Source organism: Ranitomeya variabilis, chromosome 8, assembly GCF_051348905.1.
Source record: "Ranitomeya variabilis isolate aRanVar5 chromosome 8, aRanVar5.hap1, whole genome shotgun sequence".
Classification (NCBI taxonomy): domain Eukaryota; kingdom Metazoa; phylum Chordata; class Amphibia; order Anura; family Dendrobatidae; genus Ranitomeya; species Ranitomeya variabilis.
The window spans coordinates 39,542,726-39,561,862 of record NC_135239.1 but is presented as its reverse complement, the minus strand read 5'-3'; the positions used below and the strand labels follow the sequence as shown (position 1 = coordinate 39,561,862).

General features: G+C 42.6%; 1 protein-coding gene across 2 annotated transcripts in view; it reads right to left on the bottom strand.

Annotated features, from left to right (window-relative positions):
* The window catches only part of BRINP2 (BMP/retinoic acid inducible neural specific 2), a 380,544-nt gene that overhangs the window by 70,493 nt on the left and 290,914 nt on the right, over window positions 1-19,137 (bottom strand). For both annotated transcript variants that reach the window (XM_077277295.1, XM_077277294.1), the window contains exons 5-6: window positions 13,884-13,989; window positions 8,923-9,159 (exon numbers count right to left, since the gene is read on the bottom strand). In XM_077277295.1, the coding sequence (XP_077133410.1) occupies window positions 8,923-9,159; window positions 13,884-13,989 (343 nt within the window). The remainder of the gene's footprint in view (window positions 1-8,922; window positions 9,160-13,883; window positions 13,990-19,137) is intronic.

Sequence of the window (19,137 nt, the reverse complement as noted above, 5' to 3'; positions counted from 1 at the left end):
AAAGTCGCCGTTTTCTGCTGTCACTCACGCTGGTCTGGTCATATGGGCGTGGTGACAGCGCTGTTTCTCCCCCAGATCAGGCTCATCATTACGTTGGTGGCGTAGTGGTGTGCGCATGTCCAAAGCGAAGATCCACTGCCCAGGAGATTCAAAACAGCGCGGTCTTCGCTATTCGCCGTTTACCGGTGGGCGCGGCCATTTTTCCTGTGGCCGCGCGTGCGCAGATGGAGCGCTCTGCTGCCCGGGGCTTCAGGAAAATGGCCGCCGCGATCTCCATCTGCGCACGCGCGGAATCCCGCGGCCATTTTCCTGAAGCCCCGGGCAGCAGAGCGCTCCATCTGCGCACGTGCGGCCACAGGAAAGATGGCCGTGCCCACCGGTAAACGGCGAATAGCGAAGACCGCGCTGTTTTGAATCTCCTGGGCAGTGGATATTCTCTGTTGGACATGCGCACACCACTACGCCACCAACGTAATGATGAGCAGGTTTCTGGGGGAGAAACAGCGCTGTCACCACGCCCATATAACCAGACCAGCGTGAGTGACAGCAGAAAACGGCAACTTTACAAAGGTATTTCGGCAGCTTAGGTAGGTTATAAAGGCACACAAAGACACTAATGTAACGCCCAGCTCTGCCCCTATTTAACGGTATTTTTGGCTCATCTTCAAAAACGGGGTGACAGGTTCCCTTTAAATAGAGGAACCAGCCCAGTCTTAAACGATGCAGCTGAGGAAGCCACCTCCAGACCAGCAGCTCCACTTTCAGCCACCAGAGGGAACCCACGGACAGAACTCACAGAAATACCATTCCTGACCACAGGAGGGAGTTCCAGAACAGAGTTCACAACAGTACCCCCCCCTTGAGGAGGGGTCACCGAACCCTCACCAGAACCCCCCGGCCGATTAGGACGAGCCAAATGAAAGGCACGAACCAAATCGGCAGCATGGACATCGGAGGCAAGAACCCAGGAATTATCTTCCTGACCATAACCCTTCCATTTGACCAGATACTGAAGTTTCCGTCTCGAGATACGAGAATCCAAAATCTTCTCCACCACATACTCCAATTCTCCCTCGACCAACACCGGAGCAGGAGGGTCAACGGAAGGAACCATAGGCGCCACATATCTCTGCAACAACGACCTATGGAACACATTATGGATGGCAAAAGAAGCTGGAAGGTCCAAACGAAATGACACAGGATTGAGGATTTCAGAAATCTTATAAGGCCCAATAAAATGAGGCTTAAACTTAGGAGAGGAAACCTTCATAGGAACATAACGAGATGACAGCCAAACCAGATCCCCAACACGAAGTCGAGAACCAACACGGCGACGGCGGTTAGCGAAACGTTGAGCCTTCTCCTGTGACAATGTCAAATTGTCCACTACATGAGTCCAAATTTGCTGCAACCTGTCCACCACAGAATCCACACCAGGACAGTCCGAAGGCTCAACCTGCCCTGAAGAAAAACGAGGATGAAAACCAGAATTACAATAAAAAGGTGAAACCAAAGTAGCCGAACTGGCCCGATTATTAAGGGCGAACTCAGCCAATGGCAAGAAGGTCACCCAATCATCCTGATCAGCAGAAACAAAGCATCTCAGATAGGTCTCCAAAGTCTGATTGGTTCGCTCAGTTTGGCCATTTGTCTGAGGATGGAAAGCAGAAGAAAAAGACAAATCAATGCCCATCTTAGCACAAAAGGACCGCCAAAACCTCGAAACAAACTGGGAACCTCTGTCCGACACAATGTTCTCCGGAATGCCATGCAAACGAACCACATGCTGGAAAAACAACGGAACCAAATCAGAGGATGAAAGCAACTTAGGCAAGGGTACCAAATGGACCATCTTAGAAAAGCGATCACAAACCACCCAGATGACCGACATCCTTTGAGAGACAGGGAGATCTGAAGTAAAATCCATGGAAGCATGTGTCCAGGGCCTCTTCGGGACCGGCAAGGGCAAAAGTATCCCACTGGCACGAGAACAGCAGGGCTTCGCCCGAGCACAAGTCCCACAGGACTGCACAAAAGCACGCACATCCCGGGACAAGGAAGGCCACCAAAAGGACCTAGCCACCAAATCTCTGGTACCAAAAATTCCAGGCTGACCAGCCAACACCGAACAATGAACCTCCGAGATAACCCTACTAGTCCATCTATCAGGGACAAACAGTCTCTCTGCAGGACAGCGGTCAGGTCTATCTGCCTGAAACTCCTGCAGAACCCGTCACAAATCAGGGAAGATGGCAGACAAAATCACCCCCTCTTTGAGAATACCAGCCGGCTCAGAAACTCCCGGAGAATCAGGCACAAAACTCCTTGAAAGGGCATCAGCTTTCACATTCTTAGAACCCGGAAGGTATGAAACCACGAAATCAAAACGGGAGAAAAACAGTGACCATCGAGCCTGTCTAGGGTTCAACCGCTTGGCAGACTCGAGATAAGTCAAATTCTTGTGATCCGTCAAGACCACCACGCGATGCTTGGCGCCCTCAAGCCAATGTCGCCACTCCTCGAATGCCCACTTCATGGCCAACAACTCCCGATTGCCAACATCATAATTACGCTCAGCAGGCGAAAACTTTCTAGAAAAGAAAGCACATGGCTTCATCACAGAGCCATCAGAACTTCTCTGAGACAAAACAGCCCCTGCTCCAATCTCAGAAGCATCAACCTCGACCTGAAAAGGGAGCGAAACATCTGGCTGACACAACACAGGAGCCGAAGAAAAACAACGTTTCAGCTCCTGAAACGCCTCAACGGCCGCAGAGGACCAATTCACCACATCCGCACCTTTCTTAGTCAAATCAGTCAGTGATTTGACAACACTAGAAAAATTAGCGATAAAGCGACGGTAAAATTCGCAAAGCCCAGGAATTTCTGAAGGCTCTTTACAGATGTAGGCTGAGTCCAATCATAAATGGCCTGGACTTTAACTGGATCCATCTCGATAGTAGAAGGGGAAAAAATGAAGCCCAAAAAGGAAACCTTCTGAACTCCGAAGAGACACTTAGACCCCTTCACAAACAAGGAATTAGCACGAAGGACTTGGAACACCATTCTGACCTGCTTCCCATGAGACTCCCAATCATCCGAAAAGACCAAAATATCATCCAAATATACTATCATGAATCTATCCAGATACTTTCTGAAGATGTCATGCATAAAGGACTGGAATACAGATGGCGCATTAGAAAGCCCGAATGGCATCACCAGATACTCAAAATGGCCCTCGGGCGTATTAAATGCGGTTTTGCATTCATCGCCCCGCTTAATACGCACAAGATTATACGCTCCTCGAAGATCTATCTTGGTAAACCAACTAGCCCCCTTAATCCGAGCAAACAAATCAGACAATAGAGGCAGAGGGTACTGAAATTTGACTGTGATTTTATTAAGAAGGCGGTAATCTATACAAGGTCTCAGAGAACCATCCTTCTTGGCCACAAAAAAGAACCCTGCTCCCAACGGTGACGACGACGAGCGAATATGCCCTTTCTCCAAGGACTCCTTTATATAGCTCCGCATAGCGGCGTGTTCTGGCACAGATAAATTGAAAAGTCGGCCTTTAGGAAACTTACTACCAGGAATCAAATTAATAGCACAATCTCAATCCCTATGAGGAGGCAGGGCACTGGGCTTGGGCTCATCAAATACATCCTGGTAATCCGACAAAAACTCAGGTACTTCAGAAGGAGTGGAAGAAGAAATTGACAACGCTGGAACATCACCATGGGCCCCTTGACAACCCCAACTGGACACAGACGTAGATTTCCAGTCCAATACTGGATTATGGACCTGTAGCCATGGCAAACCCAACACGACCACATCATGCAAATTATGCAACACCAAAAAGTGAATATCTTCCCGATGTGCAGGAGCCATGCACATGGTCAACTGGGTCCAGTACTGAGGCTTATTCTTGGCCAAAGGCATAGCATCAATTCCCCTTAATGGAATAGGATGCTGCAAAGGCTCCAAGAAAAAACCACAGCGCCTGGCATACTCTAAGTCCATCAAATTCAGGGCTGCGCCTGAATCCACAAACGCCATAACAGAGTAGGATGACAAAGAGCAAATCAAAGTAACGGACAAAAGAAATTTAGGCTGTATTGTACCAATGGTGACAGACCTAGCGGACCGCTTAGTGCGCTTAGGAAAATCAGAGATAGCATGAGTGGAGTCACCACAGTAAAAACACAGCCCATTCTGACGTCTGTGCTCTTGCCGTTCAGTTCTGGTCAAAGTCCTATCACATTGCATAGGCTCAGGCCTCTGCTCAGAGGACACCGCCATATGGTGCACAACTTTCCGCTCCCGCAAACGCCAATCGATCTGAATAGCCAAGGACATTGATTCATTCAGACCAGCAGGCGTGGGGAACCCCACCATAACATCCTTAAGGCCCTCAGAAAGACCCTTTCTGAAAATCGCCGCCACAGCACACTCATTCCATTGAGTAAGCACAGACCACTTTCTAAACTTCTGACAATACATTTCAGCATCATCCTGACCCTGACATAGAGCCAGCAAGATTTTCTCTGCCTGATCCACAGAATTTGGTTCGTCATAGAGCAATCCAAGCGCCAGAAAAAACGCATCTACATTAAGCAATGCAGGATCTCCTGGCACAAGGGAGAATGCCCAGTCTTGAGGGTCACCACGCAACAAGGAAATAATGATTTTTACTTGCTGACTAGGGTCACCAGAGGAGCGAGGTTTCAGGGCAAGAAACAGTTTACAATTATTCTTGAAATTCAGAAACTTTGATCTATCCCCAGAAAACAAATCAGGAATTGGGATTCTAGGCTCTAACATAGGATTCTGAACTATATAATCCTGAATGCCTTGTACCCTTGCAGTGAGATTATCCACACAAGAGGACAGATCTTGAATGTCCATATCTACACCTGAGTCCTGAACCACCCAGAGGTTTAGGGGAAAAAAAAGACTAAACACACTGCAGAGAAAAAAAATGGTCTCAGAACTAGTGTTGAGCATTCCGATACCGCAAGTATCGGGTATCGGCCGATACTTGCGGGTATCGGAATTCCGATACCGAGATCCGATACTTTTGTGGTATCGGGTATCGGTATCGAAACAACATTAATGTGTAAAATAAAGAATTAAAATAAAAAATATTGCTATACTCACCTCTCCGACGCAGCCTGGACCTCACCGAGGGAACCGGCAGCGTTCTTTGCTTAAAATGCGCGCTTTTACTTCCTTCCGTGACGTCACGGCTTGTGATTGGTCGCGTGCCGCCCATGTGGCCGCAACGCGACCAATCACAGCAAGCCGTGACGTAATTTTCAGGTCCTCAATGCCTAATTCTAGGCATTCATGATTTTAAAATTATGTTCACATGGGCGACGCGACCAATCACAAGCCGTGATGTCACGGGAGGCAGGAGACGCGCGCATTTTTAAAATTACGTCACGGCTTGTGATTGGTTGCGTGCCGCCCATGTGACCGCGACGCGACCAATCACAGCAAGCCGTGACGTAATTTCAGGTCCTGATGCCTATTTCTGCATTCAGGACCTGAAATTACGTCACGGCTTGCTGTGATTGGTCGCGTCGCGGTCACATGGGCGGCACGCAACCAATCACAAGCCGTGACGTAATTTTAAAAATGCGCGCGTCTCCTGCCTCCCGTGACGTCACGGCTTGTGATTGGTCGCGTCGCCCATGTGACCGCGACGCGACCAATCACAAGCCGGAACATAATTTTAAAATCCTGAATGCCTAGAATTAGGCATTGAGGACCTGAAAATTACGTCACGGCTTGCTGTGATTGGTCGCGTCGCGGCCACATGGGCGGCACGCGACCAATCACAAGCCGTGACGTCACGGAAGGAAGGAAAAGCGCGCATTTTAAGCAAAGAAGGCTCCCGGTTCCCTCGGTAAGGTCCAGGCTGCGTCGGAGAGGTGAGTATAGCAATATTTTTTATTTTAATTCTTTATTTTACACATTAATATGGATCCCAGGGCCTGAAGGAGAGTTTCCTCTCCTTCAGACCCTGGGAACCATCAGGAATACCGTCCGATACTTGAGTCCCATTGACTTGTATTGGTATCGGGTATCGGTATCGGATTAGATCCGATACTTTGCCGGTATCGGCCGATACTTTCCGATACCGATACTTTCAAGTATCGGACGGTATCGCTCAACACTACTCAGAACTTCTCTTATCCCTCTATTGAGATGCATTAACACTTTCTGGCCAGTTGTACTGTTATGGCTGGACCTGGTGGTTAGGAGCACCGGGAATGACCTGATAGTCAAAACTGCAAAATAGAGCGAGCTCTGGGAAGTGGGAGCTCTGCTGACCGCAGCCCTAATCTATTATCACACACACTAGAATTAGCCGTGGATCGTACCTGACTCTGCCTAGACGACTCTTCACAGCCTGAGAGGTAACTTCCCCTAAAGAGAAATATAGCCTCACCTTGCCTCAGAGAAATTCCCCAAAGGAAAAGAGCAGCCCCCAACATATATTGACTGTGAGTTAAGAGGAAGGCACAAACATAGGAATGAGACAGGTTTCAGCAAAGGAGGCCCGACTTACTAAATAGACAGAAGATAGATAAAGGGATCTTTGCGGTCAGCACAAAAAACTACAAAAAGCCACGCAGAGTGAGCAAGAAACCCGTCCGCCGACTCACGGCACGGTAGGTGCCACTCTGCAACCCAGAGCTTCCAGCTAGCGAGACAATATCATGATAGCCAGCTGGACAAAACTTAGCAGGTACTCACAAATATATTCAGTACACAAATGAACAACAAATGAGCTTAACAGGGACTTAGCTTCTGCTGAAGTAGACAGGTCATCAGGAGATCCAAGTGAGATCTGAACCAGTACAGATACATTGACAACTGGCATCAGGTAACGATCTGAGCAGAGTTAAATAGAGGAACCAGCCCAGTCTTAAACGATGCAGCTGAGGAAGCCACCTCCAGACCAGCAGCTCCACTTTCAGCCACCAGATGGAACCCACGGACAGAACTCACAGAAATACCATTCCTGACCACAGGAGGGAGTTCCAGAACAGAGTTCACAACAGGATGGCCTCTTAACTGCCAGTCAATGTTTGTTCTTCCTGGTTTTACCTGTGTTTTGTGCTTCTAGTGTTTCATCTTGATCTATCCTGTTCCCTGACCTTGGTTAGTTTTTTTGACGTTTCTCCTCGCTAACAATTTTGTACTTGCCATCGAACAGCAGCTGATTCTGGGGCCCTAGCCCAGAGACCCCTTTGAGTGTCCATATCCCTGTACAGGGTGAATGTCAGGAGAACCCCTGGATTCTGGTAACAGTGTAAACAGAGCCTTATGTGTTTGACGTTGCCCCAACTATTCTCTAATGGAAATTTTGGGGGAAAGGAAGGATTATTCATGATGAATTGATAAGCTTGAACCACTTATACTCAGGCTAGATTAACTTGAGCTTTCTGGAAGAGGTTTACTCATCCATCCCCATTTAAAAAATGTTCTCCCAAGTTCCAGCTGAATAGAGAGTTTGAGTGTATGGCGTAGCCGACCATATTGCTTGTCACTTTTGGATTAGCTTCTTGGAGACAAACCAATATGGATGCACTTCCTGTTGAGCATTTTTTTTAATTCCCTCAATAAAATAGAAAAATATCCAAATCTTGGAAGAAAAATAAAGGTATTTACCAAACTTTGGTTTTCTTCTCAAATTCTAAACTTCTGATTTAATTTTCTATATGCTATAATATTTCCATGTTTTAAGTTTTTATTTTTATAATTTTCTGTCAAAAACACATGCAAGAAATCATAACTTTAAACAAATTTCTGATACCAATATATAAGGACTAAAGCCCAATATGTCTTATATATAGCGACACTTAGGGTGAGATAATAACTGCACATCTAATCACATTCTGGGCCTAATCAGGTCATTCATCAACTCTGGGACTTGAATGTTTACCCACATCTGGAGCCGGGCGATTTTGGATCTCTTTAGTTTTGATTTTTTGAAGACGTGTGAATGCAGTCACAGGCATAAGTGATTTGTATTTTTGAAGCTCTTGTGCTTCTAAGACTTTGCTCGTATTAGACTCATAGTCGCTTGTAAAATGCATTTTTTACAACATATTATGTTTTTGATGCACAATTGTACAAAGGCGCCAATAAGTGTAAAGTGTTGGAGGGAAAAGTCATTATCAATATGTGTCAGGTTATATAATGCGAGAAAGAAAGAAGGAAAGAAAGAGAAGAATGTAAAGAATCAAAGAAGGAAGGAAAGAAGGAAGGAGAGAGAAGGAAAGAAGAAAAGAAGGAAGGAAAGAAGGAAGACAGGAAAGAAAGAAGGAGGGAAATAAATAAAGAAGGAAAGCAGGTGAGAAGGAAGGAAGGAAAGAAAGAAAGGAGGAAGGAAGGAAAGCAAGAAAGAAAGAGAAAGAAGGAAAGAAAAGAAAAGAAAAGAAGGAGAGAAGGTAAGAAGAAAAGAAACAAGGAAGGAAGGAAGGAAGGAAAGAAAGAAGGAAGAAAGGAAAGAAAGAAGTAAAAAAAGAAAGCTACAAAGAAGGAAAGAAGGGAAGAAGGAAGGAGAGAAGGAAAAAAGGACGGAAAGAATGAAAGAAAGAATGAAAGAAGGAATGAACTAAAGAAAGGAGGAAAGAAACAAAGAAAAGGAGAAAAGGAAAGAAATGAGGAAAAAAGGAAAGAAGGAGGGAAAGAAGGAAAGAAGAAAGCAAAGAAGAAAGGAAAGAAGGAAAAAGAGAAAGAAGGAAGGAAAGGAAAGAGGGAAAGAAGGAAAGAAGGAAGAAGAGAAGAAAAGAATGAAAGAAAGAAGGAAAGAAAGAAGGAAATAAAAAATAAAAACCTGCAGTAACTCTCATTGTACCATAGTAATCTTTATTCGGGGACGATGAGTGCTGTTTATCCTCCTACCTGATTCCTCGAACTCTTTGTTCTGCCCGGTGGCCTGCTCCTGGGTCTGGGTGAGGCTCTTTTCCAGGATGTGAATGTCTTCTGCTGGACAGTTGCACTGCGGGTAGGCCACATCGCAGTGGCACCAGCACTCTCCTGCCTGGCACTCCATCCATCCCTGGGAGTTGCATGAAATGTAGGACAATGCAGCTCTGACAAACCTCACTCGTAAATACTGGGGAAGCAGTGCCTGCAACCCTGGGGATAGAAACACATATTCCCAATTAGTACCGCGCTGCACAGACAATGCATGTTTCTGATGTCTTATAGGTACACTCATCATGGTGGCTGCATTTATCTCTATATAGTGGACGGGGCATTTATCTCCATATAGATCCTGCTGATTTTATTCCGGCAGTTCTTGGAAATCGTGTATGATTTGGGTCCCACAGCCATTGCTAATTAGCAGGCACTGTAACTATTATTTATGGGCATCACCTATTAAAACCAGGTGCACTCTTTGTACCTATTTCTGTCGACATATTAGAGCAATGGAGAACTCAATAGCTTGTCTCCGATTGGCTGCGGCCCAGAAACTTTGGTTAATTACAGCAGCTTGAACATCAATGTCTGATCTAACAAAGCAACCCTGGGAATATAATCTTGCTTCTATTTTAAGAATAAATAATAAATGCAAAAACTACAAGTATTTTATTGGTAAACATCGGTGCATACAATAAATTGGATGTGATTGTGCATTCATGTCAGGTCCGCACTCGCCTGCAAGCAGCTCTTTGACAGAACTAAATTGTGTTGTGCCTATTTCCAAGTGCCCGGCGTCGGAGAGTGAAAGTATAAAATAAACCCAGAGACCCAAAAGAAAACACAAACTTTGGAGGGTGTTTTACAGCAACTGTTTTAGGTTCGAGGTCCCAAATCGCTGGACCTATGATCACAGGCATGAGTAACAATGCAAAAAGTCCAAAATCTCTACAAATTTCATTAATTTTTCAGGGACTCTTGTATCCTGGAATCACAGCTTGTTCTCAGTCTCACAAGAGATCTCTATGTTCTGGCTTGCAAACATTTCCTACCAAAAACTCTTTTAAGTCCCTTTCAAAAACTAAGCTACCGATGGTAACTATGCACAACATTGCACATATGCCAACCTATTGGAATTGTCTTCAACTGTGGCATTGTACTTCTGTAAAAAAACAAACATACTTTTCAAGTTGACCTTAAAGGGAACCTGTCAGAAGGATTGTGCATAGTAACCTACAGACAGTGTCAGGTCGGCGCCGTTATACTGATTACAATGATACATTGATTGATAAAATCCGTCTTGTGGTTGTTGTTTAATCTTTCGTTTGAGTTTTTAGTTAATGATATGCTCGTGCTCCGGGGCGGCCTGTGGGGCGGGGCTGTGGGCGGAGCTTTATGTGGTGCTCTGATTAGGTATTCATGTGTATGACTTCTGACAGGTCACTGATCCATCACTGACCTGCCCCCTAGTTTACATAAAGAATATTATATATACTGAAAAAAAAACCTTCTGCAGGCAGGTGCCAGCTGTGGCACCTGCGCTACAGGATAATCGCATGTTTACTGTGTATGGAATTAATATGTTTCAGGTTATCCTGATATTCCTAAAAAAAAAAAAATCTGTTTGAAAATGACTCCTGCCGCGCCTGCATAGTAGCAGTTATAGGTGATCCGATAGCTGTTGCTGCACAGGCACCAGAGGAACCATCTTCTTACAGAAGAAAAAAAATGTCCTCCTCCAAGATGGCGCTGCCGGCGTCTGTGCAGTAGCAGCTACCTGGCACTGTCTGTAGGTTACTATGCACCGTCCTGATGACAGGTTCTCTGTAAATGGAGTGTAAAGTAAAGGGCGAATCTGACCAATAAAGTCCCAGCATGTCAGAAATGGTGAAACACAAATAATGTTTATTAATATTTATATAAATCAGGTGATATAATCAAGGATATCGAAACAAGATGCATTTTTAAAAACAAAGCAATAAAACCTATTACCATATTACCTATCAATAGACAGTTAATAGAGCAATGGTCACCCATGCTCAGTAACACTTCATGGTCACAGTGGATTCTAGGACCCCATTCTCTTAGCTATCTTGTTCATAGGTGGCAATTGTTTATGTGACAATCCTTTTAAGAAGTTACAGAGGTACTTTGGGCAACAAGATATATTTTACTTGTATAATTCTACCTTGTCACTGGGCATATTTCTTATGGCCCTACAGGCCAAGTTTCCGTCAGGGAATGCGTTGCAAAATGTAAAGTCTTGGTGTGAAAAATACCTTGTTCTGACTGTCGAGCTGATTACAAGAACTGCACTTTTATTCCCTTGTGTTACTAAATTTTCATTTATCTGCACCTGAATTTTATTAGGAAACTCCTGATATAGCTCCATGTCAACTCTCATAAAACATCATCTTCCCCAGCACCTTCTTATGCTCATAGAATCTCATTACATGGGATTCTGTTGAACAGTTTCCATTTTTTATGATGCTCTCTGGTCTAGCAGTAATTATGCCGTTGTTGGATATCCTGGTATTGATTTCAGCCTGGGTTTTATAATGGAACCATTGTATACGATCATGGCTGGCTGTGATCTGTGGTGGCGTCATTTATGACAAATCTGAGTTTTATCAACATGAAGATAGCTACTCCAGGATTTGCTTTCCTGTGGTCTTCAGAGGGTCTGCACGTACATCCTCTATATACCAGCAAGTACCATAAACCCGAGTGAAAAGAAGAATGCAATAAAGTGAGAAGCGAAATAAACAAATACCTTTATATTGGTAATTATAGGATGATGCATTTATAATGTAAACTCCATTAGTGTCAACTGCACTTCACATAACGAGCAGAAAATTGGATGTTCAATAAGCCATAGGATAAAAGCAGACATTACATTAAATGAACAGCAATGACGAGCTACTGAAGTACTAATACACAAGTACCTTGTAGTTACAGAGGCAGCGTCTTGTGTGTGTACATGACTTATTGGTTACTTAACATATACAGTACAGTGGGTATGGAAAGTATTCAGACCCCTTAAAATTTTTCACTCTTTGTTTCATTGCAGCCATTCGGTAAATTCAAAAAAGTTCATTTTTTCTCATTAATGTACACTCTGCACCCCATCTTGACTGAAAAAAAACAGAAATGTAGAAATGTTTGCAAATTTAATAAAAAAGAAAAACTGAAATATCACATGATCATAAGTATTCAGACCCTTTGCTCAGTAGTGAGTAGAAGCCCCTTTTGAGCTAGTACAGCCATGAGTCTTCTTGGGAATGATCAAGTTTTTCACACCTGAATTTGGGGATCCTCTGCCATTCTTCCTTGCAGATCCTCTCCAGTTCCGCCAGGTTGGATGGTGAACGTTGGTGGACAGCCATTTTCAGGTCTCTCCAGAGTTGCTCAATTAGGTTTATGTCAGGGCTCTGGCTGGGCCAGTCAAGAATGATCGCAGAATAGTTCTGAAGCCACTCCTGTGTTATTTTAGCTGTGTGCTTAGCATCATTATCTTGTTGGAAGGTGAACCTTCGACCAAGTCTGAGGTCCAGAGCACTCTGGAAGAGGTTTTCATCCAGGATATCTCTGTACTTTGCCGCATTCATGTTTCCTTCAATGACAGCTAGTCATCCTGTCCCTGCAGCTGAAAAACACCCCAATAGCATGATGCTGCCACCACCATGTTTCACTGTTGGGATTGTAGTGGGCAGGTGATGAGCAGTGCCTGGTTTTCTCCACACATACCTCTTAGAATTATCATAAAAAATGTCTATCTTCATCTCATCAGACCAGAGAATCTTATTTCTCATAGTCTGGGAGTCCTTCATGTGTCTTGCACTGAGGAGAGGCTTCCGTCGGGCCACTCTGCCATAAAGGCCCAACTGGTGGAGGGCTGCAGTGATAGTTGACATTGTGGAACTTTCTCCCATCTCCCTGTTGCACCTCCGGAGCTCAGCCACAGTGATCTTGGGGTTCTTCTTTACCTCTCTTACCAAGGCTCTTTTCCCACGATTGCTTAGCTTGGCTAAGCTCCTTGGCCAGTTCCTTTGACCTCATGGTTCTCATTTGGTCTGACATGCACTGCGAGCTGTGAGGTCCTATATAGACAGGTGTGCGTCTTTCCAAATCAAGTCCTATAAGTTTAATTAAACACAGCTGGACTCCAATGATGGAGTAGAACCATCTCAAGGAGGATCACAAGGAAATGGACAGCATGTGACTTAAATATGAGTGTCTGAGCAAAAGGTCTGAATACTTATGACCATGTGATATTTCAGGGTTTTTTATTACATTTGCAAACATTTCTACATTTCTGTTTTTTTTCAGTCAGGATGGGATGCAGAGTGTACATTAATGAGAAAAAAATGAACTTTTTTGAAGTTACCAAATGGCTGCAACGAAACAAAGAGTGAAAAATTTAAAGAGGTCTGAATACTTTCCGTACCTACTGTAAATCACCCCAAAAATAGGATGGTGCTTGAAAGCTATGAGTCACCCAACTGCTATCCATTGTCCAATTGTTATTCCTTTCTTCATCCATGGTATTGATAGCATCCATCTCCAGCACTACATTTCGAAGGCGTTGATGTTTCTTCTGCCTTGTTTCTTTATCGTCCAGGTTTCCCATCCATATATGTGATACATGCAGCATTAAGAACTGCACATGGCCGATGTGCCCTATGCCTCATCTGCTGCACCTCCTGCTTGAATCGCTGGATTTTTTTATATACATTTGGTCAGTTTGCAATCAACAAAATGGTAAATCAACTGAATTCCTAGCGGCCGTTTGTAATTACATGTAAATTTGTTGGTTTTATAAAGATTTGCACAAGTGTTTTTCTTTCTCGTATCTTCCAATTTCTTCTCATTCCCCGGTGACAGCTGTTATCAGTGAAATAACACGGATAATTCAGAAGCCAATATAATGTTATTCTTACCAAGAAGCTGCACTTTGCTCTCAGGACCCATCACTAAAACGGAACTGACAGAGTCCAGGTTGTCGTAGTTACTGCAGCCGAGGGGACCGGTTCTCGTCTCGGTTACCTATATAAATGGACACAGCGTTACAAGCTGACAATTATAAAATTCAATTATTTTTCTTCCATTAAGGACATCATCAATGATTTGCTTTATCATCCAAATCCCTAACTATTTCACTTGTCGTGTGCCGGTGGCTGACATTGCTTTGACCTAAACACAAATTATGTATGCTTTTCCCAATAGATAAATCAAAGCTGTGGAAAATAAATGACTAATTTCCTATTCATTTTCAAATGGTTGTGCAATGATGCCTTTTAATAGACTAGCTAGAATTTTTTTTTTCGACATATTAAGATGTGCTGAATTTTTCGGTGTCTGCAAACGATGCGCTCAGGGCTCCGGAAAGTAATGATTAATACTAACGTCACAAATAACAGTAAACAATGATGCCGAGTGATACAAAAGGTGACACAAGTTCCTCTTTTAAGAGGTCACAACGGTGAAGAATTATAGGAATTCAATGCTGCTCCACTAAACCTTCCTGTCAATCACATTGTAACATTATCAAAAATGGATTTTACTTTCTGATTGCGATTCTACCGAAAAGTCAGAAAAAAACCAAAGGTAAATGCATTTCACAATACTCCGAAATTACAATAGTCCAACGTTCGTACATAACCTGGCGAATGTAATCTAAGTTTTAACCTTTTACTATTACTCCCCCAAAAGAAAATTCAGCAGGAAAAAGAGTTCTAAATAAAGAGTTAGAAATGCTGGTTCCGCTGTATGACCTTGACCTAAATGGTTTATAAAGTCCAACTCAATCATCATATTCCAATCATTCTTATCATTCCTTTCACCAATGCACAAATAATAGATACTAATAGTCATTTAGATAGATAACTTGCTTTAATACAAATTTAAAAACCATTGCAACCAGGAGTCATTGCTAGTTTTTGGTGCCTCTGGATACAAAAACAGCTACATTATTGAAGGGGTTATCAGGGACGTTGGAGGTCTTTGGGCTATGGGGCTAAGAAATTACCAAAAGGTAGTTGCTAACTACCTGCCTGTTCTTCCCAGTAACAATCTGCATTGGCTCAAAGCGGTCACGGACTGCTCATGCTAGCGATTTTTCTACTTCCGGTGACATCATGTTGAAAAAGCAGTTTCTTCTCTTCCGCAATGCTCTGTCCATGGGGCATCACAACAGATGTCATGCTGATTGACAACCAGCTCCCCGCAACCTAACTGCAGGGAGCCGGCTCTCAATCAGCATGATGTCGGGAGTGACATCTCGTCAACAGAGCAGGCCATAAGAGAAAGAGCTGCTCTGTTTACGTGAGATCAAATGAAGCCAGAGAATCACAGCCTAGGCTAGAACAAATCATCTCAGGGCAAAACAAGTAGGTAGTCAGCAACTACCTGTCAGTAAGTTATTAGTCCCATAGCAAAAAAATACAAAGTCCCCAATAATCCTTTAAAAAGGGAACCTGCTATGTAAAAAAAAGCTATTAACCTGCAGATATGGGTTTAATCTGCAGGTTAATAGCATTTTAAAGCTGCATGGCGCCATCAATGAAAGCCCCGCTGCCGGGAGGAAATAAACATTATTCCCCCGGCAGCCTCAAACTTGCCATCACAGGGGTGGGCCAGGGCGGTTTCAGTCGTTATACATTGAGCGCTGACTAAAGTCGTGCCAGCCCACCCCCATGACTTGATGCCGAAGCCGGCTGTGAGGAATAAAGCTCATTTCCTCCTGGCATTGGAACTCTCAATAGGAAAGCCGGACAGCTTCAGAACGCTATTAACCTGCAGTTTAACCCCATATCTGCAGGTTATTAGGATTTTTTTACATGACAAGTTCCTTTTAAGGAGCAATTCCTAACAACATAATCAATTTATATTGTTTTCCATAGGTCCATGTCTCTTGACAAAATGTACCTGCTAAAGATATATACTTTGATGCCAGATATCTTTATGTAAAATCTAATGGCAAAGATGCCAATTGTTTGGAGCTTAATGATATTAATTTTGATTGTACTTAAATACTAGTTCAAAATTAGAAAAATAAATACAGCTTGGCATGAATGGGCTATGTTCACACGTATTCACACTTTTTTTTATACATACTGTTATTCCAGTTGGAGTAAACAGCTGCAGGCTTATGTTTGAGAAATGTGTTGGGCAGACAGCAGATGGTGCTGTGTTAATTATTGTTGTTAATTCTGTACTGTGTGACCTCTCAGATTTGTTTGCTTTTGTTTTTTTTCCCTGTAATTCCTCTATATTGTGAAGATGCAGATGACAGTTGTTGTATATCCCAAGTAAAACAGTTAATTCTCTCTCAATGTTTGAGTTTTGAATGATTCTGATGGAAGCTGAAATTCTGTTATGTGACCAGCTTCAAGCACATCACAGTTTGGTGAACAGACTGATACAATGAAACAATCTATCTTTCTGGGGGAAGCAGAATACAGGCACTGGACATAGAAGCCTCCTGCGCCTATGTAAAAATAGATGGAATGTATCCATTTCAGTAAAAGACGTGTTGTATTTTGCCAGTCAAGAAGGTGGATTGTTATTAGCAAAGCATATGACAGCTACAATATCAAGATGAAAAGTGTCTTATCTTGGTTGGAAACATGGTGATAGCCGTTGCCAAAATTAATAAGCATTTCTATAACCGTAACATACTTAAGAAACAAGCAAAGCATGACACATATCAGCACAATGTCTGTGTCACACACATCCAGAAAACATTAAAGAACTGCAAAAAGGAGAACCTAACAGCATTAGGAACTCATTATTATAAAATTCAATTATTTTTCTTATAGTGTTTCCTTGTCCAAATACTGTCAGATGTGCATGTTGCTTGAAATCCAAGGCAACAAGAGAACCACTTCGTGAAGAGAATCAGACCAGAACTTCATGACCATTTGACCACACAGTATCAATTGTGATGGGTATAGAATTCTAAATCCCAGGGCCCAGAGAGTTACTACTAGCAGCAGTGTTACTTTCTCAGAGGAACTGAAAGGTATTGTTATGACATCACTGGAAAGAAGAACATAAGAGACAACTGAGACTATTTCTCAAACAATGGTTTAAGTCATAGCAAGTCCAAGCACTGCAAGTGGGCAGATACAACTGAACACAGAAAAAGAACTAAGACATTCAATAAATAAGATTAAGGATAAACCATCTGTAGGAATCTCATACGAGGCATGTGAAGTCAGTGTATATGAGCGCATAACTTGGGAAGACATATCTGATCTCTCAGAAGGTAGAACCTACCAATAAATAAAGGCTGCATGGGAAGGAAAACAGAAATTTTGCAATAATTTTCAACTCTATGCAGCAATCATTGACTACTATAAAAGACACAGGTAATACCGGACAACATAAATCAACATATGACCTATAATTTTTTGTATTTTATCTTATTATGAACTGTGCACAGTTTAAGGAAGTATCATGTCTGCACTGGCTACAGTCAGATATATTCCTTTTTTCTGCTATTCAATTTTTTCCGGCACAAATATAGCACTGTAGTATAGATCCATCTTATTTGGATTCACAGTGTGAAGCCCATAGACTGCTGTGGACTCATACCATACCTCCGTTTACATCTAATTTTTTATTTAGGCATATTTTATTTTTATGGATTTACATAGAATCTATGAAACTAAAGACATGGTCCATTGCTTGCCATTGTGTGGAGTTTTCATTAGTTTATAGAAAGTGCACTATAGGGGCTAGCTATGGGTTCTTACTATGGATGCAAAGGATCCTAAGCTCTTATAAAAAAAAAACAATTTCACCACTTCACAATACACAGTAAATAAGTGTATGATCTCTCAGGGTTTGAATGCTGAAACCCACAATAATCCTGAGACAGGAAGGAAGGCAAGCTCCCCAGTCAGAATGGAGCAGTAATGGGCACGTACATCTACCCCTATAGACATTTAACCCTGCTGTTCTGTTCGGGTCATAGTGACCCGAACAGACTTTTTGCGGCCCTGTAGATTTTTTTCTGTAAGTCTATAAAACTTGAGACTCCTTGACTTTTCCTCATTTGGGGGGACCAACCTATGAGTATTTTTTTTTTTTTCGTTTACTTTTTGCTACACGCAAAAAGTTACACTTGTTGTGTTTGGGTCATAGTGACCCGATATCGTTTTTTACAGCTGTGAGGCCATATTTTCAGTGAAATAAAGGAGTTATAACCTCAGTTGGGTCTATTTATTGCATCTACTATTGTATATCAATTGATTTATTTCCTAAATTATTTCAATGGGGTCGTACACGCGCTCTACCGGGGGTATGCATTGAGATCTGCGCACCATAAAAATGGCTTTATATTGATTATTTTTGGTGCACAGTCTATTCTAAAATGTAGAGTGCATCCGGAGAGATCACTAGGTGTGCACTACACGTGTATATTATGCGCAGAACGGACTGCTCAGAACGCGCTGTCTAAGAACGAGCTGTAAAGTCTTGCAAATAATTTTTTTTTACTAAGTAAGTCTGTCTTCCTGGCTTATCTGCTTGTTTTCAAATGTTTGATTTGATTGTTTTTTTTGTTTTTTTTTACAAAATATGTGTAGTTTTCTATTTTCGTTTTGCTCATTGATCTGTTTTTTCAGAATAAAAACAAACAAAAAAAAGATTTCTAGTTCATTTCTCTTTTTTTTTTTACTACCAAACATGTTCACAAACAGTCTAGTAAGCAAAAAAGTATAAAAAAAATCGAGTTAGAGTATCTAAAATCAAGGTTTAATAAGCCGGGTCATAGTGACCCGGAACACTACAAGTGTATAGTAAATGCGAACAAAACAGCAGGGTTAATGGAGCAGTGGTCATACATTCTCAAAACCATTCACGCAGAGGATTTTAAAACACATATTTTGTGTAATAGGCAGGCATCTTAACAGTTGGACCTCCAGCAATCATACATTTGTTACCTACTATTACCCTTGAAGATGTTTTCTGAGCTTGAACCACATTTTTGCAGTCACTCTATGGGACTGCAGGATTGCAAATACCGCCAGTGTATATTATGCCCAGTGTCAAGATCCCCTTCAATTGCCAGATGGAGCATGTGGTCATATGACTGCCAGGATATGATCTGCATATGCATAGTTATGTGCCTAGCAGTGATAAATTAGAAATGGGTGATGATCTTGCATACATTTGATGAAGCGAGTG